Genomic DNA, 24833 nt, shown 5'->3' on the forward strand with positions numbered 1-24833 from the left:
CCGTTGCCAAGAAGGGGATAAACGGCAACGCACCAGGCACATCATGAACCCCGACGCTCATCGACATCCAGAAGATCCTTGTGACAATGAAATTCAAAGCTCAGTTAATATAAAAAGTACATCTGGTTGCGTTCTCCAGCAATAGATCGATTCGACATTTCGTACTCAATAAATATTGGACACATACTGTGCGCATCATGATAGTCAACGTGTCACTAAGAATCAGTGCTCCGGTCTCAAGCCAGAAGATGGAATAGTGGCGGGTTAGGAATGGCTTGACGCGAGTCTTGCGACTTCATACACAGGCAACGGTTTGAACTTGGTGGTGGTGGGCGATTTGTATTTTCTGAGGCGCTGGCGGTAAGGACACCTTCGACTAGGGCTATTTATTGTACTCACATTGGAAGTCATGGGTCCCAAAACAACAACCGGTGGTCCAGATGCAGCGGGCTCCACTTCTCCACCCTCATCTCCAAATTGTCCCCGATAAGAGCTCGGATGTCGGCTTCTATATCGCGATCGTCAAAATCGCCCCCCACCTCATCATTGAACTGTACTTCAATTGTTTTTAGCTGTCTTGCTTTACAGCGGGAGCGGATCATATCGAAAAGAGGAACCAGCTCCGTCTGCGTAAGATAAAAAAACTCATTCTCAAAGCAGAGAACGAGATAGCACAGATTAGGTAAGATCGAGGAAGGGGTGAGGGCCTTGGCACTGTTGTGCCATACCGATCCGAATTCGAGTTTGAGGTGAGAGATCGTAGAAAATGCTTCAGATGAGAACATGTTGCTGATCGAAGCCAGCGATTCTGACTCCAATACATCCATGCATATACTGAAGCTATTGAGATGGCATCTGGATCGACGGAGGAAGAGGGTAATGCTGGATAACGATTCCGAGGTACAAATGGTCAAACTCTGGAGTATCGGTGCCGTTAGCAAGCTCAGGACATTTGGATTCTCTACGTAAAGCTCGCAGAGCTCCGCCGTAACCACCGGCGCCTCGGTTGGGGCCGACGACATCCAATTGGACTCGAGGTGACAGGTTCTAAGCTTGGGTAGCTGGGAAAGGAGCTGTAAATCTTCCCGGCAGGTGATACTTCCGGAATAATGGGTGATCCCAGTCGGTAACCTCACTTGAGATATCCCCTGGCTTGGAAGGGTTGCTTGCCATAGCCGCGGGGCTTTCAAGCATATGTTCGAGCGATATTTATGGTCATAGTCACGGGTGATATCCATTTCAATCGTCTGCAGGAAGGGAAGATGCGATATAGAATCCAAGCAGCGCATATGATGTATGGAAGCGTGAATGCGCAGATTCTTCCACCGATGGCAACATTCAACGAGTTTGGGGATGATTTCGCCATCTTTTATGACACTGCCACTGTCACTCATGACCATCAGACTGAGAGGGTGTTCGCCTGTGTGCTCGAGATAGGTCTGCAATATCTCACGAGCATGCAGGGAGAAAGTGGTTGTCACCAAGACATGCCGAGCCCAGGACGCTGGCGATGTGTGCAATGTATCCCTCCAAAGCCCACAGACGCGGCATAGAACCCAAAGAGGCCCAGATAGGTCTAGGCTATGACGTTGGAGCTCGTTGCCCTCTTCATCCTTCCACCAAGAATCGCAAACAAGATGGAAGATTTCAATGAGAATCTCGCGGGGAAGACGACGGATGGGGGCGTAGATCGACTTGCGATCTTCCAGGGCTTTTAGGAGTGCAGGGCTATGCAACTGGATCTCTTGAAGCTGGGCATCATACCAAGACAGGTAAGGTTCTATCTTCGCAATTTCCTCCCTTATTGATGCACGGTCAGCTTCAAGCAGTGGCTGTGACCCGCGTAGGATTTGCGAAATGAGACTGTCGGAACTCTGGGTGGCTTTGAGAGTTTGGAGCTGCGTCTCGAGAGAAGGGAAATTGACGAATCCGCAGTTGCTGCAAGTACGGCACGACATTGAAAGCCTGAGATGGTTCGGGAATTTGTTGTAGAAGATGCAGTTGTATGCCTAATTTCGCTGCAGCTCGAAAAAATCAGCCTGGAAAGCCGTGTTGTAGACAGCAGCGTAACCCGCACCTAGAGCAAATGAACCCGGAACAAGGGACACACGTGCTTGAAAACAGGAAAACAGGATTGATTGGCCACTATTAGCCATCTTCGCTGATAGCCTACGGCCCAGGCAAACAGAAGTAAACTGCCTGCACCGCGACTCGGATTCATTCATGTTTCTTTAGGAGCGTCAGCTTGCTGCAGATCTTCAGGAATAGATACCGGCTCATAGCTCACAACGTACCTAGATATGCATCGGACCCCCGCAACCTTCCACTGTATCATCCGGGTCTGAAGATCTATCTTTGTCTAGTTTGTGTCTAGTATAGCGACCTTCTGGTTCTAAAACCCTGTACTCGCGGAAAGTTAGCATCGAAATCAACTTGACTGAAGCAGAGTGCCGATTTCTGCTTCTTACCCGGGACATGGTCCCTTTTGTTCTTCTGTTCATCTAACGCCATCTCAGATACTGAGAGTTACTGAGTGCCTATGGTTTCAGATGAACCCAATTTGCGTACTAGACCTTATAATAACATTGATATTATTATGCACTAACCGGTAAAGCAATGATATAACGTCAGGCCACGAGAAGTAGCGACGGGTCTTGCGAATGCGAATCTCATTAAAGGCCGGCAAAGTTACTGTACCACTTCTCCGATCCCAATGTACGTTTGTTTACTTGCTGTGAAAACGATCAGCTGGAAGGGTGAACGACGATAGGAATCATCAACTCACCGGAAGCCTGAAAGGCGACCTTCATCGGTTATATCAAGGTCAGCCCCAAGAGAGCAGCAAATGGTCCCGACAGAGCGGATTCCACTTTTCGACCCACATATCCCAGTCGCCCCCACAGAGAGCTCGAATATCTGCTATCAGTAGGTCCTCAAACTCCTTGTTCTTAAACTGCACCTCAACCTGTTTCAGCGATCCTGGGAGCAGGTCGGAAGAGACAAACGACGAGTCCTTTGAAGGCCGTGATATACATAGAGCAAGATGGCTCAGGTTCGGTGTGACTAATGAAGCTTCGACGGTCCGGGGAATATCGTTCAGTCTTGAACCAAGCTCGAACTTGAGGCGAGAGAGGGTGGAACATGCTTCCGATGGGAGGATTTTCCTGATTGTGGATGACAACTGCTGAGACGCAGTTATCACCTTGCTGCTAATGGTCAAGCTCTCAAGACGACATCCAGATCGATCGAGGAATTGGGCGAGACATTCTGCTCCGGACGCCCTTTGTGGGATCCCATTAATGGTCAAATTGTTGAGGAGAGGTGCAATTAGGAGGTTAAGAATGTCCACATAGGCAACATAGAGGTGACGCAGTTGCGCCATAACCACCGGCGTCACCTTTGAGACCTAAGAGTGCCTAAGGTGACATGTCATAAGCTTAGGTAGCTGGGAAAGGAGCTGTAAATTTTCTGAACAAGTGATAAGTCCGGAATAATGAGTTATCCCAGAGGGTAACCCCACTTGATGGATTCCTTCTGTCTGAAAGGTTCCTTGCCATAGCTGTGGGGCATTCAAGAAGACGTTCGTGCGATAATTATAGCAGAAGATGTCGAGGATATATATTTCGATTGTCTGCAGGACAGGAAGGTGCGATATCGATTCTAGGTAGTGCAAATAATGTGTGTGGATGTAGAGAATTAAGTTCTTCCAACGTTGGCAGAATTGGATGAGTAACGACATGATGTCCCCGATTTTTGAGGGTCTGTCACTGGGAAGAAAGACCTTCAGATTGAGAAGATGTTCACCAGTGCGCTCGAGATAGGTTTATATATCGGGAGCATGCTTGGAGAAAGGGGCCTTCACAGTAATCTTCTGAGCCCAGGACACAGGAGACGAGTGCAACGTATTCCTCCAAAGCCCACAAACACGGCCTAGAACCCAAAGCGGCCCAGATACATCTAGGCTATCACCGTGAAATTTTGATGCGAGAGTGCAGTCCTCTTTTGCTTTCGGCCACCAAAGGTCACGAACGAAATGGAAGATTTCGATGAGCGCATCTCGGGGGAGACGACGGATAGGAGCATAGATCGACTTGCGATTTTCCAGGGTGACTACGACTGCACGTCGGCGCAATTGGATCTCTTGAAACTGAGCATCATATGAGGATAACAGCTGCTCCAACTGAATAATTTCGGCGTTGATAGATGCCTGGTCAGGGTCGAGCAACGGCCGCTCCCCGCGTAGAATTTGTACAACAAGACTGTCGGAGTTCCGAATAGTTTTGAGATTTTGTAGCTGAAGGTCAGAAGAAAGGACACAGTTCCTGCACGACATGAAGGGAGAAGGCAAGAATTGCACGTGGTCTAAACTTTGTTCGTGTTTTCTTCGGACTCCTATCGACCGAACTGAACATGTCACTCCCAGCAGCGTACCGTTCATCGACATCGGTTGCTCCCTCGCAACCTCAGGCCTATCATAATCCACAACTTTAAACTTATTGCCTGGTCGTGGAAGTTGAATACATGGCATGGACAGATGTAGGACTTGTCGCGTGAATGGGACGCGAAGCACATTACCAGTAAGTAATATACATATTATGCTTGTCGTACTTAAAGTTTATCCAGATACGCGTTACCGTGGCTGGATAATAGCTGCTTCCCACATCGTTGCGATGGAGAACATATCCTCATCATGGCAGGGCCAACTACATACCACTACGGCCTACAGAACTCTAAGTTCTTCTGATGTTCGCTCGGTGGTTTCTCTACCCGTGATAATCTATAGAGCTCACGATAGTCCATATGCCCGGCTCTCTGCTATGCCCTTTCTCCATGAATATTGACGGCCATGAATCGCCTTCAAGCGAAACGCTGTAGCGGAAGAAACTCGGAATTTCTGGCGACCGGCGAACAACCGCGAGGTCGCGAGGGGAGAACACGCGGAAAACGGTATAAAATGGCCATTGTGACAGAACATATCTTCACAATGACTCTCATCTTTACGCTGTGGCTGCTACTGGGCTTAGACCGTGCTTTCTGACAATTAAGGTTCGAAACAACTCGGTCATTATTAGGCAAACCTTTTCTTATGAGCAGAACAGCTCACACGAACCTACTAACTTCAATGTGCCCATCAGTCGTACTGAGAGTGGCTATCGAACGGTCGCCCTTTCGTAAGCTTCTATTAGTACGGGAGGCGGACTTGGCTTCATTGTATCCTAGGTTGGGTACACCTCCCCGAGAGTTCAGTCTCTGGCTTGACACAGGCTCAGATCCTACATGGGTCCTGAGCCAGTCGTGTATAGAATCGTGCTCTATTTCAGATACCAAACGTACGCCTTATATCCCATCTGAGTCCTCGACCAATAATGCCACGGGAGAGACGCTCCGCGTTGACTACCTCGGGGGCGCCGTTGCTGGGTGCGTTTCTCTTTGGATGATCAGCACTGTGCTTACTTGGAAGACAGCACAATCTTCACTGACACGTTATCCATTGCGAACACTTTGACTGGAGTGTCCACACGAGCCCTCCTTGTCGGCTTTTCTAATTGGGCATGGCTCGACGCGGACGGAATGCTTGGCTTGGCTTTCCCTCGCGTAGAGTACGTTTGCCATATACCCGAGACGAGATTTACTCACAGCGGTGTAGGGAGCCCGTCCATGCCTCCCTCCTTGAGAGTCTCTTCCACCCCGAGATCCTCGAAGCGCACGAATTTGCCATTTATGCTGGACAAGACCTGTCCCCAAACAATGGTGTCGTCCAATTTGGCGGCCACTCCACAGAGTACAACTGTACGGACGTTACCTATTTCAACATCCAGCGATACACAGACGATAATAACGCAATCATCTATTGGACGACCTATATCAACCGTGTTGACTTCACTTTGAATACAGACGGGAACACGCACAGTAACACCGTATTTGTGGAGAACTTTGCGGTTTGGGATACTGGCTCGTCTCATATAACTGTGCCAGAGACTTACATTGAAAACATCTATTCGAGCATCGGTATGAACTACACCTTCATCCAGGAAGGTGGTCGTCCACTGTGCGAAGATCTTCGGAAACTGGACTTCAACATGACTATCATTCTTCTAGAGGGTACGATCACCGTCCGCCCTGCAGACCTGATTGTACCGGGGTATACGGAGGAGCAGTATTGCTGGCCTTTGTTCGAGCCGTAAGGAACCCTTCGTTTTGTGTCGTTCTCTGGTATATTGATTGTCGGACTTTCCTAGGTCTTCTAGCGGTAGGTGGATCATCGGTATGGACCTTATTCGCAATTTTTACACGGTGTGGAATCTGGGTGGCTGGGATATACGGTCGGACGAGCTGCAACCGCGGCTAGGGTTTGCAGAGTTGAAGGCTGAGTATCATCCATGAGTGTAAGATCTGATTGTACCAATCTTGCGGTTTAATTGATACGTACAACGTAGATCCTTTTCTAATAGGTGTAACTTTTTTTTTGAACAAACACTACTATACATTAGTCGAGTGATTCGCACTTCCTCATAAATCTCGACTGTCTTAATTTGAGAGTCTGCCTAGGGGAGACTAGTTTCCTCATACTGATGACGACAGTTATGGCTTTCCTTCCGAGTCCTTCCGTCGTTTTGTCAGCGTCAAACTCGAAATTGATGAGTATGACTCCGCTCTTATGATCTTGGTATCCACAATACTCCTTTATCACTTTACCTTGCGTTGACAACTTGACACTTACAAATACATCGTCCTAAATCAATATTCGAGCTGATTTTCGGCCCATGAAATTCGGAAAAATTCGGAGAAGATATCGGTGACAGGCTCTCGCGGTTTCTATTACGCTCGCCCAGATCCGACATCCTCGAGGCTGTTAACATCAACCGATTTGAAAGTTTTGACATCGAAAGTAGTCGCCGTGTACGTAATTTTGTTGCTTGCCGGACCGCTTAGCCGAAACTTTGGCCTCAACGGTGACCTCAAGGAGAAGAAACACTAAGAGACCGACCCAAGCCAGATGGCTAGAAGGGATTCCATCTTGACGACACCTACTTCACCTTTGGCCCCATTTCCTCCCCTTCCGCCTCCTGAGCTTCGTAGTCGAGCACCAGAATTCTATGGGTTCGTCGCATGGACGTCGACGTCTCTTCTTTTCGTCGTTTACCTCCTCTGGGCAATCCTCCCAGATGAATACATTGAATGGCTTGGCGTTACGTGGTATCCTAGCAGGTGAGTTCTGAAAGGGGTGACAGAGCAGGAGAGCCGATGATTTTCTCTAGAGAATGGGCTGTCCTTCTCCCTGCGTATTCCGTTGTTGTGTTTCTACTGGCGTACTTTGTGTACTTTGCGCTAGCTATCTACGGTGCCCCATCTCTTTCGGATACGTGTACCTTTACTGGTGAGGGTGTTGCTCCAGTGTGTGTTCAGGCTGTGATTTATTACGATGGCAGATTCGCGGTCTCATTACCTTCCCATACGTGGGGGGAAGCAAGGATACAGCTCATTTACTCGTTCTGACGCTGTTCCGGACCTGTACGATATTCCAATTGGACTCGTGAACCGTGTCTTGTACAATGATGATTCTTCTACCGACTGAATGCGGCATCGTACCCCAAGAATACTCTATTTCTAGCTGGTAAATTTTGGCGCTGCCGTCACACGTATGCCAGTTCTTTCTGTATTCAAAATCACCCCGCTAACAAATCAGAAAGAAAACTTTAGAATGCTGATGAAGATTCATCGAGGTTGTCCGGCTAGCAAAGAGATGACAGGTTCCAACCTGAGTATGAGGAATCTGCGAGAGCGCTGAAATTGGCTCGGCATGCATCGTAATTGACCATTTTCCAGACAGATGTACAGATAATGCATGTAGAAAGGCACTAATAAAATGCATATATTTTATCAATATTTTATTCCCATTTCCACCAATCGTTGACTCAGCAAACGTCATTTTCTCTTTTTGAGGTGGGTCACGGATGTGTCACAGTCACACCCGCTGCCGCGAAAACGCGTCAAAATATTGTCTCCTTCTTCCGCACTCCGACGATGCGAATTCATTGATACCTGCCTTACAGGAATATGAATTCAGATGGATATCATCCAGTATCAGAACTGGGTGATGAATCCGCTATCGTGACGGCTAGAGAAGCCTTCAAGGATATCGCATTCGGAAGTGTATGTATGCTTCCCTTCATGAATACTTTTTACCTTTTTTTCTGAGATTTCACAGATCGCTGGAATGATCTCGGAGGTGTTCGAATATCCATTCGACCTCGCAAAAGTACGGTTGCAGTCCCAAATGCTGACACCTGCATCGGAAAACATTGGAAGACGTTTTGATGGACCGCTGGACTGTTTGATGCAGACATGGAGGGACGAAGGATTTAAAGGCCTGTACAGGGTGAGTGACAATTGACTGAGACTTTTATTGTACTGAATTATCTTGCAGGGCCTGCCTGCACCTCTCATCGGCTCGATGGCAGAGACCGCTGCCTTATTTTTCGCCTATTCCTCATTCCAAAATGTTATCCGTGCCTATTCCTTCCGTAAAGATCCTCAAGAATCATCTTTGCAACTTTCCATACCCCAACTAGGCCTTGCGGCTGCCGGTGCAGGCTTTGTCACCAGTTTTATTCTGTGCGTCCTTTAGAGGCTCCGTTTCGTTGACTAAATACATCTCTAGGACACCCATTGAGCTCGTGAAATGCAAAATGCAAGTTCAGATGATGAACCACCACACAAGCGCACATATCCCACCCATTCACAGCACGCCAAAGCCCATTAAACAGATTGTGAACCAAACGCAACCGCTGTCATCTCCATCTTCATCTCGTTCGCCGCTATCTACTCTTGCGCGGACAATATCTACGCCTGTAGAGGCAGAGGCTTATCGTCGGCGTCTACCGGGCCCCATGTCCATTATCAGGACCGTCGTACACGATCATGGTGTTCGAGGACTCTGGTTAGGCCATACTGGGACGTTACTCCGCGAAACAGGCGGCACTGCATCATGGTTCGTCCTCAAAGAATGGCTCGCGTCAGAATTCAAGACGCGGAGACTGGGTCAGGGCGTCCCCGGCGAGCTTCTACCGTGGGAGTCAGCCGTCTCTGGGGCTATATCTGGCGCGGCATGCGTGCTAGCGCTATATCCTGCCGATACCGTGAAAAGTGCAATGCAAACAGAGGAGGAGTTGCGTTCGCAGCTTGGGAAGAAGATGACGAAGGGGCCGACCTCTTTTTATCGGACAGCTACGAGGATGTACTCTATGCACGGGATTAGAGGGTTGTATGCAGGGTGCGGCATGACCGCCGTGAGAGCGGTGCCCAGCAGTGGGATTGTCTTTCTAGTATATGATGGGCTGAACTCCTGGTTCAGTAGACTATAAGGCAGCATTTACTTAGAACATACACAACTAATCAAGAGCCATTTTTATTGTATTTGCATACATTTGTCTATCTAGATCTTCCTCTCACTCACACCCACCGGAGAACGGGCTTACAGTTGCGCTTTTCTTCATTCGTCAACATACCTACACACGCAAATTCTAGATCTACTCATTATCCCAACGCAAAAGACAGAAAAAGCGCCAACTAGTAAGATCTGCCAAACATCGTCCAGCGCTTCGCGTCCTTCCCGCAAGCCGGGCATTTAGTCTTGCCAGGTTCGATAGGAGTCCATCTCGACTGGTCGAATGGAATAGCTAACGACTTGGCACCGGCAGATGGGGCTCGCTCGTCTTGCGCCTCACCACTACCCGCAGAAATATTAGCAAGTCAAGCGACAAAGATAAAAGACGACTACTGACTTGAGAGTAGCACGCGCACTGCGCTCCTTGATATCATCTTCACACGCCTCGTCCTCGCACCACGGTAAGACCACAACGCATTTGTTATCCAAAGTCGGCACGACATCCTCCCACTTGGTGACCTCCTTCAAGCGGGAAAAGTAAGTATCGCGAGCGCGTGTGAACATGTCGTTCTGTATCGTCTCCAGCAATTCAGTGACAGTTTTCCCGATGTCAGCCGTGGGAATAGGGTTCTTGACTCCCGTATCTCGACGGACAGTGAGAGTCTGTTGCTTGGCGATATCGTTCGGGCCGATTTCGAGACGGAGGGGAACGCCCTGCAAGTAAAAGGTAAGAAAGCTGATGAAGGAGAAGTAGATCCAAGCATGCCTTTTGCTCCCAGTCGTTGAATTTGTACCCAGGAGTGTAGCCATCGCGCAAGTCAGCCTTGGCTCTGATACCCGCTTTCTTGAGCGTCTTGGCGAGTTCATCACAGGCGTCGTTGATCTGTGCGCGAGTCTCGTCGGACGTCTTAGCCGTGATACCACACGGCACAACGACCACTTGGATGCTAGCCACACGCGGGGGAAGAACCAGACCCTGGTTATCACCATGCACCATGACCATGACACCAATCGATCTCGTCGAGAGACCCCAAGAGTTCTGCCAGACGTAGAGCTTCGTCTGCCCAACCTTATCCTCGGGATCCTCGACAGAGATATTGAACATCTCCGGCCTGGAGAAGTTCTGTCCAAGACAGTGGGACGTGGCGGCTTGGATACCACGTCCAGAGGTGGAGATGAACCCTTCGATGGTAGTGGTGTAGAGACCGCCGGCGAATTTCTCCTTCTCGGATTTGACACCGGGGATGACAGGGACGGCGAGGAGCTCTTCGTATACTCGGCGGTACAGCTCGAGAATCTGGCGGACTTCGATATCGGCTTCGGCTTTGGTGAGATGCGCGGTGTGGCCTTCTTGCCAGAGGAACTCTCGTGTTCGTAGGAAGGGCTGGGGGTTCTTGAATTCCCAACGGACAACGTTGTTCCATTGGTTCAACTTGAGTGGGAGGTCACGGTGACTCTGTATCCATTTCGCGTAGTCTGAAGATTGTGTGAGCGAAGGAAAAATGATCAGCTGAGTGTTCCGTACAAGGGTACATAGCAGTCTCGGAAGTCGGACGAATAGCAATCGGTTCCTCGATATCTGAGCTACCTGCTCGTGTGACCCAAGCGACTTCGGGGGAGAAGCCTTCAATATGGTCTTTTTCCCGCTCTAGGACCTTGGCGGAGACGAACATGGGGAAGTACGCATTCTGTACGCCCATTTCTTTGATCTTAGAGTCGAACCAGTCTATGGATGTCATTTATGAGCGTGTCGTTTCCATCAATCATCGGAACGTACGTTGAATTTCTTCCCAGATGCTGTAGGACCATGGTTTGAGAATGTAGCAACCGCTGACACTGTAGTAGTCAAGCATATCAGCTTTGAGGAGCACCTGTAGGGCGGCGCATCAGGAAGAGAATGGAGGTGCTGTAGTAGTAACCCACGTTAGTATACCATGTTGAAAAGTCAACTTCTTTCTTCACACCAACGGCAATCTGGATGGCTCCCTCGATTTTCGCGTCTTCCTTGCCTTTGGCGGCCGCTTTGGGGGCAGGAGCGGCGGCGGGGGCTGCATCGGACAGATCAAGCTCTTGCAGTTTGGTATTGGCTGTCTCTAGGCTCTGGAGATAAGCAAGGATGTCCTTCCCTGTGAGGAAAACAGTAGAGCTGGATGAATGTGCGTGGAGGGCAAACTGGGACGATGAAGAGGCAATCGATGAGTCGACCACGGTGACTACTTTTGAGAAATTTCCCGCGTTGAGAGCGAGCGGGGAGACTAGACGACAGTCAGCTCCGCGACGACGAAGAAAGCAGAAAACGTACGCGAGTCCTTGTCCAAAGCAAAAAATTCCTTCAACAGATCCTCGGAAGCCAACCGCAATTCCTTTAGATTCAGCTTCTTGCCTATCGCCGCAGAGCTGGGATTGACCGATTCTGGCGCGATAACGACGACGGGGACTGGGACGGCCGTTTTCGCAGTCTTGGGTTTGTAGACAAGGGTTTTAATGAGTTCGAAGGGCCCCGATACGGACGTCGTGGCTAGCGCTGACCGCCAGGCTGCTGGAGAATCGGTTGCTGCATGCGACACGGTCGCCGTGGGCTTCAAGGACAGGGCAGCCAGTGACTGTGTTACTGAATCCATGGGTGATACCCGAGAAAAAGGTCGAAGTGAAGAAGTAAGGATAATTCGAGTCAGGCGGTGTCTTATCAGATGGCTGTTCGACACAATTCGAGTCAAGCCGCAAGGAATCATAAAAGATGAGAAAATATAAATAAAGGAAAATTCAATATGAGGGCACAATGGATATCCAAGACTTGGTACCCCGTGAACCGACCTTTTGGCTGCAAGGAGTGCCGTTGACGGGAAAAGTCAGTAGAAGAGCTACGTCGAGTCGTCATGAAGTAACATTTGCGTATTACATTCAAAAAATAAAAACTCTAGAATCTTTACCAGGCTGCCAGCTACACTGAGTACATAATTGCTTGAAGGAATAATTTCCAAGGCACACCACAAAGACTTAGGATAAATTTTTAAAAACATAGATATACTTTCACAGCTCTCTGGCTGGGAGTCGAACCCAGCTTTCGCGCGTGACAGGCGCGTGTACTAACCGATATACTACCAGAGATTATTAAATGTGTGCACACAATACATATAGGTCACAGTGTCTCCTTGTGTGTCCTGCTGACCCTCGCTTTCTTCCCTTTTTCCGTTGTCTTGATTGCATGAACTCAACTGCATATTTCGGATGCAGTCGCAAAGTATTCACTCTACCTCCACGGTGCTGTATATCGACCGCGGCATTCAATGTCGATTCCAAGGCCTTTTCAAAGACCTTGAACTTACCGAAGACTAACTTTCCTCTATGGCCCGACCGTGAAAGGAGCGAAGTTTCTCTGCGTCCAAGGATTTGCGAGGATCTGTATAGGGCACAAGTGAGCATTTCACCTCAAAATTCGCGTTATTCTCATCTGATTGCGTAGGCACGTAGAAGGGGTGGACGCGAATTTGTCTTGCATGACGGTCCTCCGTATGCTAATGGCAATCTGCATGTCGGTGAGTAGCCTGCATTCCTACTTTACCTTTTCTCACGTATATAGGACATTCCATGAATAAAATACTCAAGGACATTATCAACCGATTTCATGTCATTTCTGGAGACCGAGTACAGTCCGTTGTTCAGTTTTCCAGCAACTCGTAGCCCTCACCATCTTCGTAGATACGTTCCTGGATGGGATTGTCACGGTCTTCCTATCGAAAACAAGGCATTAAAGGACCTCGGAGTTCGTCGTTTCCTACTACCATTGAAGACAACTGCCCATGTCACTAAAGACGGATTCAAGGTCGCTTACACCATCCGACATTCGTTTGGCTGCCCGGAAAACTACCCTGCGCGAGATTGAGATACAGAAGGAGGAATTTCAGCAGTTCGGGATAATGGCTGACTGGAGTAAAGAAACTACATACCGCACTTTGGGTATGTTATCCATCCTATTCTAAATACCAACATCTAACGCGACTTCTAGATCACAAATACGAAATGCGGCAGCTAGGAATATTTCAAAAGATGGTGGAGAACGGTTCGCGGATGATTTTCTCCAGTTTGCATCATGTAACTGACAACTGTGCCCAGGTTTAATTTACAGGCACTATCGACCAGTTCATTTCTCTCCCTCTTCTCGGTCTGCATTAGCGGAAGCAGAGTTGGTATACAAGGATGATCACATCTCACACTCGGTCTATGTCACGTTTAATCTGGATGTAGCACAGTCAGGCGAAAGATATGCAAAATTTGGTCGTGATATCAAGCTCTTGGTCTGGACCACGACTCCCTGGACACTAACGGCCAATATGGTAAGCCATGAGTCTTCCTTTTTCGCATCACTCTCACCCTCTACAGGGAATTGCGGTGAATCCGGAATTGGCTTATACTTTTGTCGAGCGCGAGGATGACAGCGGAGGTCCTCTTTACCTGATCGCTACCGGACGGCTAGGTGACACTCCTACGGAGCCCGTCTTCTCTGCTCTAGGGAATATTCGCTATGTCGACAGCATCCAAGGTTGGAGCTGCGTTTTCTGAGGTTTTTCGCTTGTCCTAATCAGGAGTTTATTGTAGGGTCTGACCTCGTTGGCGCATACTACAAGCCGATCTTCTCTCATGGAGGCTCTAAGAGAATTGTCAGAGCTTCGCACGTCACATCCGAATCTGGTACTGGCCTAGTGCACTGCGCTCCTGCTCATGGTGTGGAAGACTACAACACCTTCCGGGATCAAGGTCTACTATCTGGTACCGAATCGATGCTATGCCATGTTGGTTCTGAGGGAGAATTCAAGGCGGACGTTGCCGATGTCGTCGGTGAAGCGGCTGCTCAAACTCTGGTCGGAAAGCCAGTACTCGAAGACGGATCGCGTGCGGTGGTAGCTTTACTGAAGGAAACCAATAGCTTGGTAAAAATCGAGCGGTTCAAACACAAGTATCCTTATGACTGGAGAACGGACAAACCTATTATCGTCACGTAAGTTGTGACCGTCTCTTTCTTGAATACCTTCATCGCTGATCACGTCTATTCCATCAGTGCGACTTCTCAGTGGTTCGCCAATTTAGACAAGATCAAAGACGATGCCCTGAATGCCCTTGAACACGTAGAAATGTTCCCCTCTTCGTGTATGTATAACCCTTCCTTCATGCTATACTTAAGCCCTTAATTGTCCCTCACAGCTCGTCTACAATCCTTTATTCGCTCACGTTCAGAATGGTGCATATCCCGCCAACGGGTGTGGGGCGTACCCATACCCGCCTTGTATCATATTCCTACGGACCGCGCAGTCCTGGACGCGGAATCACTTTCCCATATCCTCCCCATCCTCCAAGAGAAGGGCATCGAATACTGGTGGAACGGACCTGTCGAGGAATTCATCCCTCCTACCCTGCGGCAGACAGAAGGAGTGGATGGGTGGCGCAAGGGAACTGATACGATGGACGTGTGGTTCGATAGCGGGTCTTCGTGGTCTATGTTGGAGCAGCGTGAAGATGGACTCCGGCAGAAGTACCGGGCTGATGTTTGTGTTGAGGGCTCCGACCAGCACCGGGGGTGGTTCCAGAGTCAGCTACTTACTGCGGTGGGGTCCGGCTCGTCCTCTATTCCGTACAAGGCTCTCGTCACACATGGGATGGTCTTGGACCATAAAGGGAAAAAGATGAGCAAGTCGCTGGGTAATGTCATCAGTCCTATAACGGTAGTTGCTGGTGGTAAGGTAAGTGAATACCGCTTGTTTCAGTTTTCGAGGTTGCTCATCTGTTCTTAGGATAAAAAGAAAGAACCTGCATATGGCGCCGATCTTCTAAGGCTGTGGATTGCTTCAGTGGAGTATTGGAACGATGTGCCTCTCGGAACAAATATTCTGAAGCAGACTGCAGAGTCACTGAGAAAGATCAGGAACACAGCGCGTTTCTTGCTTGGGAATATTGGAGATATATATGAGCAGGACAACGAGGATGCATGGGAAGATGTCAAGGAGCATATGGATTTGGTAAGTTTGTGTCGAAACGTATATGGTGGTACACGTTAAGTGTGTTTGCAGGCCGACCGGTACATGATCAATGGACTGCAAAAATGCGAAGCAGAATGCGCAACGGCTTATGCTGCTTATAATTTCCCCAAAGGTCGGTGCAGCGCTGTCCATATGCCTTGCCTGTCATCTGCTGACTTGCCACAACTCAAGTTGTGAAGACACTCCAAAACCTGTGCAACATAACTCTGTCCTCCTTCTACTTCGACATAAACAAAGATAATCTCTACGCGAATCCTTTGAACGGGTACGAACGACGTGCTACTGTTTTCGTGTTGAAAGAAGTATGTCACTCCTTTTTCTACAAAGCCATGTCTCATGTGGTGTTCTCTAGATACTAGCAACTATTGTCCGTATCATGGCCCCGATTCTGCCCCACTTGGCTCAAGAAATACATGATTCGATGTACTACAAGAGCAAAGGATTGGTTTTCTTGGAACAGCCGTGGAATTGGCGAGAAGGTGGCTTCGCAATCAAAGGCTTCACGGAGGACGATGTGAAAGCGGTGAACAAGGACTCGGACAATATGATCATGCTTATGCAGGAAGTGCGCCCTGTTGTTACGTCCCTACTGGAACAGGCTCGAGAGCAAAAGTCAGTCAAGTTGGTTCGCTTCTTTGGCAATGGCTGACAACGTGTATAGGCAAATCAGAAGTTCTTTGGAAGCTGAAGTAGATGTTATTCTCCCAGAACTGCCTGATGCGGTCTCGGATGCGCAAGAAGAAACTACATTACTCGAGGACAACAGGAAAACAGGACTTGCTCAAATTTTCCGAGATCATGGTACGCGTTGATAACCTTCCCTGGCGGAGCTTCGTGTTTACCCAGTTCCTGCAGAGGATTTCATGGCGAAGCATTTCATCGTGTCCAGAGTCACAGTAATGGACGAAGGGTCGCTCGGGACTGCGTCGCCGGAATGGATCTATGTTCGTAGTTTGAGCATACTGGGAGAAGGTTCCTCGAAGCCTGCATCTGCCCTCGGAACCGAGGACTCCTATGATGTCGCCATCCGAGTTCGTCCTGCTACGAGGGAGAAGTGTCCTCGGTGTTGGACCTTCACAAAGGAGGCTGAGGATGTATTATGCCAGAGATGTGCAGATGTCACACAGGATATGGATTAGTAGATCTACATTAAAGCTGAAGGGACCTTATTTGTACGATAGAAGCTTAGATAGTACCCAAAATCGTAGTTCCATCTCATTCGTAGTTCACATAGATCAGTGAGTACAACGGCAATTGTAGGCAAGTTAGCTAGCTAATCGACGTCGCAAGACTCATCTGCCTCGTCAATGTACCACAGCTGGGCATCGCTCCCGACAGATGGGGCAAGTATAACCTATAGAACTTTGTCAGCTCGTGTCAGCTAAGAGCTTCTAAAAGCTTACAGCGCCTTGGTAATTGACCGGATTTTGAACAGTCCATACGAGATCCTCGTAGGGAAGCTTGATCTAGAAAGCAGAGTCAACAACAACTCGCTTCTCAAATTTACTCAAGTACTTACTACGTACGAGTCTCCGCCTGCAGGCGAGATGGCAAACGTTGTTGCGTTCCCCTCACTCGTGGTAGTCACTAGACGTTTATCCTTGCGCGTAGTGAATTAAGTACTCATGAGATCAGAGAGGCGGACATCACGTACTTCAGCCTTGATGAATCCGCCAGTGGCCACATTTCCAATAGTGTATCCGCCTTGAGTCTTGGAGAGTGTCCACTGTAGTACAATGAGTTCGAACGAGAGGACAGTCAAAACTAAAAGACTTGACTTGTTCATGTTCACCGCCCTCAACGTTGACGAAAGGAACGTAGATATCCCTGTCCGGTGTGTACGAGCGGACAGAGCTTTGAGAATGTTCGTTCTCAAACAGGACTCTTTGTTCTCCAGAAGTGATCTGAGTAGAGATGAGAAAACGCGGGAGACATAATATGCCGTTGAAGGGATACCTCAGGAGGAAGCTGAGCAAAAGCGACCAAGAACAGAGACGAGAGAACTAGCAACTTGTCAGAGACCATAGTGCGGATAGACGCTCTGGCTGTGTACGATAGTTCTCTTTATACTACAACGAAACTCCATGGAACTATTCGGTCCGCCGCCTTATCCACGGATGCTCGAAGGAATTCAATTTTCTTTGGAAATTAGTACCCAGACGTGGCTTCCGAGCAGGAACGTGTCAAAGCCATGGCTGCTGGGCTCATAGTTCCCGTTGCTCGCAAGCATGGTAACACTAGAACTTGAAGCTTGATAAGCTTGAAAGCTCGGACGGTACCGAATGCCATAGACAGGAGCGAAACGTCAACGTTAGTATTTATTGAAGTTGTAACCTTCATCCCGAGGAATTTATATAAGAGGGCGAGGATCACGGGCACCAGAAACAAAGTAGGAAGGGGAAGCTTTCTCGCACCACCCCTGAGGACCATATGCAGCCGGCTGCACTCTTACGTCCGATCTCGAACTTGCCAATATAATACAACCAGCGATCGACCAGCAAAAAAAAACATCAGTAAGGGTAAATAGTGTATGTCTGACGGAGTGGGGTCAATTGCAAAGGAGACAAGGCGGACAAGGACAATAATAGGCAATCTCTCGGCCAGATCTCTCGATAGCCCATGACACCGGAATCATTGCCCGACTGAAGTCCTCCAAGTCTTTACAGTCAAAAGGAGGTAGGACTGTTCCCAGTGATAACGCGCCGAAACATGAAAATCGCCGAGGGATATTCCTCTATCGCAAGGCGCCGGTGTACACACTCGAACTCTCCGACTCTTTCCGTTCGCTCAAAGCATCATCCGTCTGGTAAAGTATCCGATAGAAGCTTGGCCCGTCTAGTCGAAATATGATGTATTATTTGTGTGTCGTGAAATGCCAAATGGAGTGCGGGTAATTACAAAAGTGTTGATGTATATGTAAAATGAAAAAAATGCTTGTGAGTAATAGTACCATGTAGTACAGAAACAAAAGGAATTAAACCTCGTCAGATCCACCTTCCCGTCATTATCGTCATGTCATCAAATGCTCTAAGGAGGATAATTAAGCGAAAGACCACTACTAGGTCCATTCCTCCAATTGCGCGGAGGCTGTGGCCCACCGCCGCGACTCCCTCCAGGAGGACCGCCACGCGGATGGAAAGGCCTACTGTTATTAGGCCTCGAGCCTCTGAAATTATTATTACCACGACCACCGCCAGCGTATCCTCCTCGGGGCGGTCCAGCGTTAGGAGGATACTGAGGTGGGCCGCCGGCTGGGTTGTATGGGTAAGAACCGAATGGGGGTCCTCCAAGAGCGGGGCCACCGTATCGCCCGGGAGGTGGACCGTTTCCGTAATAAGACGGTCTAGGAGCAGGAGGCAGAGGTTGCACAACCGGCCGGTGAACAGGTGCACGTTGCCCACGTCTATCGAATTCATGGGACGCTTCATATGTAGGCAGACTAGATCGTACGAGACTTTAGCCATTACCAGGGACTATTCAAACCAAGACCGACCTTTTTGGATCCGCGGGTAACGGGTCAGTCCAAAAGTATTCGTGATCCAGCGCCTGAGCTGCCGTAATGCGCTCTTTGGGATTACACGTCAGAAGTTTATCGAGAAGGTCGACTGTCTCAGGCTCCACGCTAATGGAGGTACGAAGGCGCGAACCTGGTGAGCATAACTGGATGGGTTATGAGAGGGCAACCAACCTGACAAATTTCATCTTGATCGTCCGAGGAAGAGATTGTGTGAAACGAGGAAGACCTTCACACCCTGGCAGTGTGTCGTAGTTTGGCCACGAATGCTGCGTGGGAGTTCCACAGAGTTGCCATATTTTTTCCAGCTGATCAATGTCGGATGTTCCAGGCAATATGGGACGACGGTTAAACATCTCTCCAAGAACACATCTGAAAAAACCATTAAATCAAAGGTAACCGGTTCGAAAGAACAGCGTACCCAATACCCCAGATATCTACTTCGCCACCATACTGCCTCGCACCTAAGAGCAGTTCAGGAGGTCTGTACCATCGTGTCACAACACAATTGGTATATTTCCGTTCCCTGCCTCTGTGATCTGCAGGTTTGGAATCATAAGCTCGAGCGAGACCAAAGTCAGCTATTCGCAAAGATCCCGTGTTGGAAATGAGCAAGTTCGCGGCCTTCATATCACGGTGCAGAATATTGTTCTGGAATAAGAGTGGGTAAGAAGCAAAATTCAGCTAATATATGGAAAGGGTAACTTACACGGTGCATGTACTCTGTGCCTTCTAATAACTGCTTCATATATAATTTAATTTGACTGGGCTGTAGTTTGACTCGCTCATTATCTAGAAGGCCAGCGAGATCATGGTCCATATATGGGAACACCATGTACACAGTGAGAGGCTCGTTCTCGTTGCCTAGAACACCATTAACACGTGCCGTCAGGAAAGTCGAATAGACTTACTGCGAACCACAAACATGTCCAGAATTTCAATGATACAAGGGTGCTTGAGGGCCTTTAGGATCTTGATTTCTCGAAGAGCCGTGACGGGCATTCCCTCTTTTTCGTTATGCATGAGGATTCTCTTCAGTGCCACGAGCTTGCCGGTCGATTTCTGAACAGCCTTGTGGACTTCACTAGAATATACACAAAAATGATTCAGACAGAGAAGTTGGGAACTCCGTTGTGAAGAAATACACCCACCCGAAAGTACCTTCACCGAGTTTCGTAGTAACATCATAATCACTTTGCAGTCCGCACCCTTGAAATACGCGTCCATAAGCCAGCTCTTCTTCCTTTCTTGACCGGCGCGGAGCAAGTACTTTCCGAACTGGCTTTTTTGGTGATTCCGTGGATTTTCTTGGTGGTTCGCCATTCACAGGTTTATGAGGTAAGGACATGGACGGTGGTACGTGTCCTTCATTGGGCGCGGGTGGTCGTTTGAGTGGAACATAGTAGCTGTTATGATGAGGCGGGGGCTGATCCCATTCCTTAAGGCGTTCATCTGGAGGGGGAGGAGGAGGGGGAGACATTGTAGGAGGAGGAGGGGGACCATCTAAAGGTCGCAAAGGACGGTCGTCGCGTATAGGATCCGTGGGAGATTGAGGCCGATACGCGGGGGATTTGCTAACCGGCGGCCGACCAGCGGGTGTTCGAGCATCGTCCTCGTAATCGAGATACGGTCGGGAACCCTTGGACGAGGATGCTGGAGACAATGGCATATAGCGGTCCATTTTACGGCGCTCATTGCCATGACCCCAGTTGTCTTCTCTAACACCCGAGTCTGAAGTGTCGTCGCGTCGAGGCCACTCTCGACCACTAGCTCTGCGGTAGTCGTCGTCGGGACGGTAGAATCGGTCACTTCTCCGGTCGCGAGAGTAATGACGGTCGTCTCGATCTCCGTAGTAGTTTCGGTCCCGACTAGAGTCGTAATCCCTCCTATCGTAGTAATCCCCACGTCGGTCATGCAACGGTCGATCCCAGTCTCTGTCATCCCTTCGACGCGAACCAAAGTTGGGCTCCATTGACATATCCAGCCTGTCAATGAGACGGTCTCCTCGGTGTGATAACGTTGGTGACAAAGGTGACCGTGGATGCAGAGCAGGGTAGTCAGAAGGATATCGGTTGGGTCGTGGCTGGCGAGAATAATCACGGTGACTACCTCCCATACTGGGATCCCAATGATCCATTCTACTCTTGGAGTGATTCTCGCTACTACCTCCATTTTCCCGGATCTTCTTTCCGCTTTCTGTAGACCTTTCATATCCTGAGGACGATGAAGGCTTAGCTTCTCCCAAAAGGATAGACGTCGACGGTACTATCTGAGAGGCGGGCTTTTTCTTGAATGGAAAAGGGACTCGAATTTTTCCCTGAGGGGCCTCAGAAGGTGGTATTGGTGCCGCGGATGGGGGTGGCGTCGAAGAGTCGTCCAGCTCTCCTTCCTCAGGTGAAGAGGGTTCCCGTCGTTTCCTAGGAGGTTCACCATCGGATGAATTCGAATTTCGCCTCTTCTGTCCTCCCAGAGGCGAAGAAACCATAGCGAAAGGAAACGAATAGACGAGCAACGGTGGAAGAAATTACGAAGAGCCTTCAGTGGCTGTGCTCAAAGTCCAGCTCAATAGCCTCCGAACCAAATACGAACAACTAAACAGCTCAGCGTGATGCGTTTCTCTTTCGTCGACGATAATGTCATCAACTCTGCCTCCAGGACTTCATGGCGAATACGAGGAGCACATATCTGGTGGCGACGCGTCGGAATGGGAGAAATTTCATAAAATACGTTATTACACCAACGCTTTCATTGTCCAAGGCGAAAAGGTACTAGCCATCCTAATTTGTGTCCCGCGTACCGAACTACGAAGTAACTGTTGCCCAGCTCCTCTTGGGGCACAAAAAAAGGGGATTTGCTGAAGGAATGTACGTGTTTCAGCTCCTCTAGTGTTGGTTATTTCATAGTACGTTAGGTACAATGGTTTTGGTATGGCTTAGCTTGTATCACGGAGTCAAGCAACTCACTTCCTATTTTTCAGGCGGGAAGGTAGAATCAGGGGAGACGAGTGCTGAGGCAGCCTTGCGAGAACTGAAGGTTTGTTTATATATATACTTTATTTGTTCACTCCGTCCATGACTCATTCATGACTCAGGAAGAAGCCGGTATCCAAGCACCTCTGCAGCACTTTGCCGTTCTTTTTTTCACTCTAGAAGGCTTAGAATCTTCCTTCTACATTGACATATATCGTGCAGCCGATTTTTCCGGGGACATCGTCGAGTTTGTGTTTTCTGTAAGCCAACTTCGTTCCGTGATTGACGTACGCCGTAGAACCGATGAGATGAGGCCGCAGTGGTTCAAATTTCCTGGATCCATTGCAGATCTGCCCGATATCCCCTTGGAACATATGTGGGAAACCGACAAGTATTGGATGCCGCTCTTGCTGTCGAACAGGCAGTTTGCCGGACGCGCAGACTACAAGATTATTGATGGCGAGACACGCCCTGTGAAATGGTGGATAGGAACCACCCATAGATCTTAATTTCTTTATCATGTTAGTGCTCGGCGGCATGATCAATGATCACGGACTTCTTCGTGTGCCGTCCTTTCACACTGTCTGGGAAGCAATCTATTTCTTTCCACATTATATTACTGAGCTCCTTGGAGAATTTTACGCAGCTCCTATGCTACCTCGCAATTCACCTCTCACGCTAGCCTCATGCGAGCACAAGACGATTATTCTCGCAGAAGAAAGGTCAAGGACCCCGATCAATTCCACAGCTTTCTGTCTTCGATGGTTCCTCGAGCTTCAATATGCATGCCTAAGAACTTCCCGAGGATCAGAACTTCTTCATTTTTTATTAGAGGACCAAGTTATTTGTCAATGAAATGAAGCGGCAATTCCGGATCAGTATCAGACTGTGCACAACAAAGCACAGCGGAAGGTGAGTTGCATCTGATCAACGGGGATTTCTACTGACATCTCAGTTGGCTTTTCAGTCTCGCCTGAGAGACCGCTGAAAACTTCTAGTCAATGTTCACCCAGGCATCATCCTTTTCACCACAAAGTGACTCTCGCCTCCCAAGCGAGTTAGACTTGTGGGACATACAGGAACATAGCCTTTCAAGCCGGCCGACAATGAGTAGACATTTCCTGGTACCGAGATGGGGCAGCATGCGAAAATCCGCCAGACATTTCCCTTGCAATGCTTGGTGATATCGACCGACAATGCCTCCAGGTACAGTCAAATAATACATTTGTTTACAAGTCACTCAACTGCTACAATTTTCCCATGAATTCAATCATTCCTTTCTTGCCAATACACCTTCCAGCAAGTTCAGAGCCGCACCAGCCGTTCCCCAAGATGACTGATACCCGTACCCACCGTGACCATAATTGAATACCAATGGAATATTACCCGAAGAATCGACTTCGAGTCGAACACCCCCATTCCTTCCCGGTCTAAGCCCGCACCCGTCCTCGATCACGATGGCCTCGAGGTCCGCGACGGTTGGCTCTCTTACCGCGCGAACTTCGGGGGGCGCTATATTCGGGTACAGTTTGATCACTCGCTCCAGTATCTCCCGCTTCGTGTCCGAACGCGCCGTAGGGTACCAATCATCCACCAAAAACGTTCCCCCAACAATCACATCTCCGCTTCGACGGGGGATCACGTATGAAATGGCACCGCTAGCTGTGTGAAAACATGGCATTTCCTTCACCCAAGGCGCCCGTACGATGACGGTTTGTCCACGAATGGGATACATGTCCTTGTCTTCGACACCGCCGAGGAAACGAGCTCCGAGCCCCGCACATACCACAACGGCTGCTGGTTTCGGGCAATTTTTTGCACCGGTGAACGCCCCAGCACCACCTTCAATAATTTGCTTAACGTGCTGAACTTGGCCTTTGACGACAGCGCCTCCCTTGCTGAGGAAACGCGAAAAGAGATAGTTGAGATAAACGGGCACGTCGATGGTCATCGTAGTGAAAGATGATCCGTCGACCATAGTGGGAATAAGTTCTTCTTCGGTCAAGTATTTGAACTATAAAGATCGCGTCAAATCATTTGAAAAAAACAACAGTGTCTGACTTGCGTCGGGCATGAACTCCCACACCGACGGTTTCTCGAGTTGGTGTCCAGCGTATGATACCATCTTAAGTCGCATAAAGCACCCTGCTGCATCACTCCCAGGGGCTGATAGGTCCCACATTATACGGAACGTCTCCTTGTCCATTTCTATCACTTCATAAGCGAGAATCAATGTCATCCAGTCAGCTGGACGTACCTAGCTGATTCAGATGCATACCAGGGGAGTCAGCAGAGGTGGCGTGTTGTGCGCCCTTGAGTTCCTGTGTATGAACTGTTCATAAACCAGGTAACTGGGTTGACTCACTGCCCAATGGCTTGTATATCTGCTCGTCTTCGGGTCGGTGGGTAAAGTTTCTGCTATGATAGTGACATGATATACTCCCTTCTCTTGGATTTTCAGGGCGGTAGTCAGACCGATGACTCCTTACAATCGTGATCTTCTTCAGTACGTGTAGAAAGAAGGTAAAGAGGGGCATACCTGCTCCGATAACGATGATCTCAGTAGCAGTCTCGGACATTCTTAACTCGAGTATAATGTCGGAGGAATTGATACTTATCGTTTGAGCAAACCGGGATTGCACTGAGCCAAACGCTTTATCGTTATGCCTCCGTGATATCTCCGGCGGTGATATCTACCAGTTATCTACCTTATCTGCAAAGATCTATAACGTCTGTAAATATGTTGCAATTTGTGTTGACTGCATGCGGAGCTCCGTCCGAGTTACGAACTCTCAAAGTAATTAGTCAAGACTCAGTTACTCGTGATTTCGGTTGGTGTGTCGTGGGCCACGGCACACCAATGCCACGGCCCGCGACCTTTCGCCTGGTGGTCTCGGGCCTGCCCCGGTTTCTCCGGGCCGATCAAAGAT

At 48.9% G+C, this 24833-nt stretch overlaps 11 protein-coding genes and 1 non-coding gene across 12 annotated transcripts; 5 read left to right on the top strand and 7 right to left on the bottom strand.

The window, feature by feature from the left end:
• Nucleotides 1-81: 81 nt before the first annotated feature.
• On the bottom strand, nucleotides 82-1589 carry EV420DRAFT_1571129 (uncharacterized protein; the record flags this gene model as incomplete). The annotated part of the gene is made up of 2 exons (XM_060474307.1): nucleotides 82-346; nucleotides 400-1589. A coding segment is annotated over one exon (1182 nt), but the record flags the coding sequence as incomplete, so codon positions are not given.
• A 2234-nt stretch (nucleotides 1590-3823) lies between these two features.
• EV420DRAFT_1767895 (uncharacterized protein) lies at nucleotides 3824-4341 on the bottom strand (the record flags this gene model as incomplete). Its single annotated transcript, XM_060480941.1, has 1 exon — nucleotides 3824-4341. The coding sequence occupies exon 1, from the start codon at nucleotides 4331-4333 to the stop codon at nucleotides 3824-3826; it is 510 nt and encodes a 169-aa protein (XP_060325638.1). The 5' UTR covers nucleotides 4334-4341.
• A 534-nt stretch (nucleotides 4342-4875) lies between these two features.
• On the top strand, nucleotides 4876-6691 carry EV420DRAFT_911206 (aspartic peptidase domain-containing protein). The gene is made up of 5 exons (XM_060483959.1): nucleotides 4876-5046; nucleotides 5100-5418; nucleotides 5466-5600; nucleotides 5648-6181; nucleotides 6240-6691. The coding sequence occupies exons 2-5, from the start codon at nucleotides 5123-5125 to the stop codon at nucleotides 6382-6384; spliced, it is 1110 nt and encodes a 369-aa protein (XP_060325639.1). The 5' UTR covers nucleotides 4876-5046; nucleotides 5100-5122; the 3' UTR covers nucleotides 6385-6691.
• On the top strand, nucleotides 6592-7626 carry EV420DRAFT_911219 (PIG-P-domain-containing protein). The gene is made up of 3 exons (XM_060483960.1): nucleotides 6592-7209; nucleotides 7260-7378; nucleotides 7431-7626. The coding sequence occupies exons 1-3, from the start codon at nucleotides 6998-7000 to the stop codon at nucleotides 7574-7576; spliced, it is 477 nt and encodes a 158-aa protein (XP_060325640.1). The 5' UTR covers nucleotides 6592-6997; the 3' UTR covers nucleotides 7577-7626.
• Nucleotides 7627-7985: 359 nt separating this feature from the next.
• Nucleotides 7986-9404, top strand: EV420DRAFT_1571146 (L-ornithine transporter). The gene is made up of 4 exons (XM_060474308.1): nucleotides 7986-8154; nucleotides 8210-8380; nucleotides 8429-8616; nucleotides 8663-9404. The coding sequence occupies exons 1-4, from the start codon at nucleotides 8059-8061 to the stop codon at nucleotides 9363-9365; spliced, it is 1158 nt and encodes a 385-aa protein (XP_060325641.1). The 5' UTR covers nucleotides 7986-8058; the 3' UTR covers nucleotides 9366-9404.
• A 166-nt stretch (nucleotides 9405-9570) lies between these two features.
• Nucleotides 9571-12009, bottom strand: EV420DRAFT_1622573 (uncharacterized protein; the record flags this gene model as incomplete). The annotated part of the gene is made up of 7 exons (XM_060475819.1): nucleotides 9571-9730; nucleotides 9786-10102; nucleotides 10155-10864; nucleotides 10914-11114; nucleotides 11166-11259; nucleotides 11312-11643; nucleotides 11691-12009. The coding sequence occupies 7 exons, from the start codon at nucleotides 12007-12009 to the stop codon at nucleotides 9571-9573; spliced, it is 2133 nt and encodes a 710-aa protein (XP_060325642.1).
• A 415-nt stretch (nucleotides 12010-12424) lies between these two features.
• On the bottom strand, nucleotides 12425-12496 carry EV420DRAFT_t232. Its single transcript has one exon. It is a non-coding gene; the product is annotated as a tRNA-Asp (tRNA).
• A 92-nt stretch (nucleotides 12497-12588) lies between these two features.
• Nucleotides 12589-16622, top strand: EV420DRAFT_1571149 (tRNA synthetases class I-domain-containing protein). The gene is made up of 17 exons (XM_060474309.1): nucleotides 12589-12803; nucleotides 12852-12924; nucleotides 12969-13038; nucleotides 13088-13151; nucleotides 13201-13345; nucleotides 13395-13448; nucleotides 13502-13722; nucleotides 13769-13928; nucleotides 13985-14384; nucleotides 14445-14533; nucleotides 14588-15123; nucleotides 15175-15399; nucleotides 15451-15532; nucleotides 15592-15722; nucleotides 15773-16032; nucleotides 16082-16221; nucleotides 16276-16622. Exons 1-17 carry the CDS (start codon nucleotides 12594-12596, stop codon nucleotides 16557-16559), a joined length of 3144 nt encoding a protein of 1047 aa, XP_060325643.1. The 5' UTR covers nucleotides 12589-12593; the 3' UTR covers nucleotides 16560-16622.
• On the bottom strand, nucleotides 16623-17537 carry EV420DRAFT_1767900 (uncharacterized protein). Its single transcript, XM_060480942.1, has 6 exons — nucleotides 17377-17537; nucleotides 17199-17324; nucleotides 17075-17146; nucleotides 16940-17020; nucleotides 16824-16886; nucleotides 16623-16774 (listed from the first exon to the last, which is right to left on the bottom strand). The coding sequence occupies exons 1-6, from the start codon at nucleotides 17443-17445 to the stop codon at nucleotides 16694-16696; spliced, it is 492 nt and encodes a 163-aa protein (XP_060325644.1). The 5' UTR covers nucleotides 17446-17537; the 3' UTR covers nucleotides 16623-16693.
• Nucleotides 17538-18447: 910 nt separating this feature from the next.
• Nucleotides 18448-20282, bottom strand: EV420DRAFT_1276886 (kinase-like domain-containing protein; the record flags this gene model as incomplete). The annotated part of the gene is made up of 7 exons (XM_060467987.1): nucleotides 18448-18859; nucleotides 18914-19042; nucleotides 19109-19306; nucleotides 19356-19585; nucleotides 19644-19798; nucleotides 19846-20018; nucleotides 20086-20282. 7 exons carry the CDS (start codon nucleotides 20280-20282, stop codon nucleotides 18448-18450), a joined length of 1494 nt encoding a protein of 497 aa, XP_060325645.1.
• Nucleotides 20283-21562: 1280 nt separating this feature from the next.
• On the top strand, nucleotides 21563-22558 carry EV420DRAFT_911383 (NUDIX hydrolase domain-like protein). The gene is made up of 6 exons (XM_060483961.1): nucleotides 21563-21699; nucleotides 21758-21798; nucleotides 21846-21859; nucleotides 21912-21967; nucleotides 22026-22150; nucleotides 22202-22558. The coding sequence occupies exons 1-6, from the start codon at nucleotides 21568-21570 to the stop codon at nucleotides 22410-22412; spliced, it is 579 nt and encodes a 192-aa protein (XP_060325646.1). The 5' UTR covers nucleotides 21563-21567; the 3' UTR covers nucleotides 22413-22558.
• Nucleotides 22559-23067: 509 nt separating this feature from the next.
• EV420DRAFT_1571162 (D-amino-acid oxidase) lies at nucleotides 23068-24710 on the bottom strand. Its single transcript, XM_060474310.1, has 5 exons — nucleotides 24443-24710; nucleotides 24269-24387; nucleotides 24161-24215; nucleotides 23969-24111; nucleotides 23068-23917 (listed from the first exon to the last, which is right to left on the bottom strand). The coding sequence occupies exons 1-5, from the start codon at nucleotides 24480-24482 to the stop codon at nucleotides 23174-23176; spliced, it is 1101 nt and encodes a 366-aa protein (XP_060325647.1). The 5' UTR covers nucleotides 24483-24710; the 3' UTR covers nucleotides 23068-23173.
• Nucleotides 24711-24833: the final 123 nt, after the last annotated feature.

The sequence above is a fragment of the Desarmillaria tabescens genome (assembly GCF_030435595.1).
Source record: "Desarmillaria tabescens strain CCBAS 213 chromosome Unknown EV420scaffold_48, whole genome shotgun sequence".
Classification (NCBI taxonomy): domain Eukaryota; kingdom Fungi; phylum Basidiomycota; class Agaricomycetes; order Agaricales; family Physalacriaceae; genus Desarmillaria; species Desarmillaria tabescens.

What these genes read in the sequence shown, in the direction of transcription:
- EV420DRAFT_911206 (XM_060483959.1), top strand. Translation starts at nt 5,123, where the DNA reads ATGTGCCCATCAGTCGTACTGAGAGTGGCTATCGAACGGTCGCCCTTT. An exon ending in TTGGCTTTCCCTCGCGTAGA is followed by an intron (nt 5,601 to 5,647) that starts GTACGTTTGCCA and finishes ACAGCGGTGTAG; the next exon opens with GGAGCCCGTCCATGCCTCCC. An exon ending in TGCTGGCCTTTGTTCGAGCC is followed by an intron (nt 6,182 to 6,239) that starts GTAAGGAACCCT and finishes GGACTTTCCTAG; the next exon opens with GTCTTCTAGCGGTAGGTGGA.
- EV420DRAFT_911219 (XM_060483960.1), top strand. Translation starts at nt 6,998, where the DNA reads ATGGCTAGAAGGGATTCCATCTTGACGACACCTACTTCACCTTTGGCC. An exon ending in GTTACGTGGTATCCTAGCAG is followed by an intron (nt 7,210 to 7,259) that starts GTGAGTTCTGAA and finishes GATTTTCTCTAG; the next exon opens with AGAATGGGCTGTCCTTCTCC. An exon ending in GGATACGTGTACCTTTACTG is followed by an intron (nt 7,379 to 7,430) that starts GTGAGGGTGTTG and finishes TTACGATGGCAG; the next exon opens with ATTCGCGGTCTCATTACCTT.
- EV420DRAFT_1571146 (XM_060474308.1), top strand. Translation starts at nt 8,059, where the DNA reads ATGAATTCAGATGGATATCATCCAGTATCAGAACTGGGTGATGAATCC. An exon ending in AGGATATCGCATTCGGAAGT is followed by an intron (nt 8,155 to 8,209) that starts GTATGTATGCTT and finishes GAGATTTCACAG; the next exon opens with ATCGCTGGAATGATCTCGGA. An exon ending in TTTGTCACCAGTTTTATTCT is followed by an intron (nt 8,617 to 8,662) that starts GTGCGTCCTTTA and finishes ATACATCTCTAG; the next exon opens with GACACCCATTGAGCTCGTGA.
- EV420DRAFT_1571149 (XM_060474309.1), top strand. Translation starts at nt 12,594, where the DNA reads ATGAACTCAACTGCATATTTCGGATGCAGTCGCAAAGTATTCACTCTA. An exon ending in GACAAACCTATTATCGTCAC is followed by an intron (nt 14,385 to 14,444) that starts GTAAGTTGTGAC and finishes CTATTCCATCAG; the next exon opens with TGCGACTTCTCAGTGGTTCG. An exon ending in AGAAATGTTCCCCTCTTCGT is followed by an intron (nt 14,534 to 14,587) that starts GTATGTATAACC and finishes TGTCCCTCACAG; the next exon opens with CTCGTCTACAATCCTTTATT.
- EV420DRAFT_1767900 (XM_060480942.1), bottom strand. Translation starts at nt 17,445, where the DNA reads ATGGTCTCTGACAAGTTGCTAGTTCTCTCGTCTCTGTTCTTGGTCGCT. An exon ending in AGGGCGGTGAACATGAACAA is followed by an intron (nt 17,147 to 17,198) that starts GTCAAGTCTTTT and finishes ATTGTACTACAG; the next exon opens with TGGACACTCTCCAAGACTCA. An exon ending in GCGGATTCATCAAGGCTGAA is followed by an intron (nt 17,021 to 17,074) that starts GTACGTGATGTC and finishes ACTACGCGCAAG; the next exon opens with GATAAACGTCTAGTGACTAC.
- EV420DRAFT_911383 (XM_060483961.1), top strand. Translation starts at nt 21,568, where the DNA reads ATGTCATCAACTCTGCCTCCAGGACTTCATGGCGAATACGAGGAGCAC. An exon ending in TCATTGTCCAAGGCGAAAAG is followed by an intron (nt 21,700 to 21,757) that starts GTACTAGCCATC and finishes ACTGTTGCCCAG; the next exon opens with CTCCTCTTGGGGCACAAAAA. An exon ending in CAGCCTTGCGAGAACTGAAG is followed by an intron (nt 21,968 to 22,025) that starts GTTTGTTTATAT and finishes TTCATGACTCAG; the next exon opens with GAAGAAGCCGGTATCCAAGC.
- EV420DRAFT_1571162 (XM_060474310.1), bottom strand. Translation starts at nt 24,482, where the DNA reads ATGTCCGAGACTGCTACTGAGATCATCGTTATCGGAGCAG. An exon ending in GATATACAAGCCATTGGGCA is followed by an intron (nt 24,216 to 24,268) that starts GTGAGTCAACCC and finishes CAGGAACTCAAG; the next exon opens with GGCGCACAACACGCCACCTC. An exon ending in TGTGGGAGTTCATGCCCGAC is followed by an intron (nt 23,918 to 23,968) that starts GCAAGTCAGACA and finishes CGATCTTTATAG; the next exon opens with TTCAAATACTTGACCGAAGA.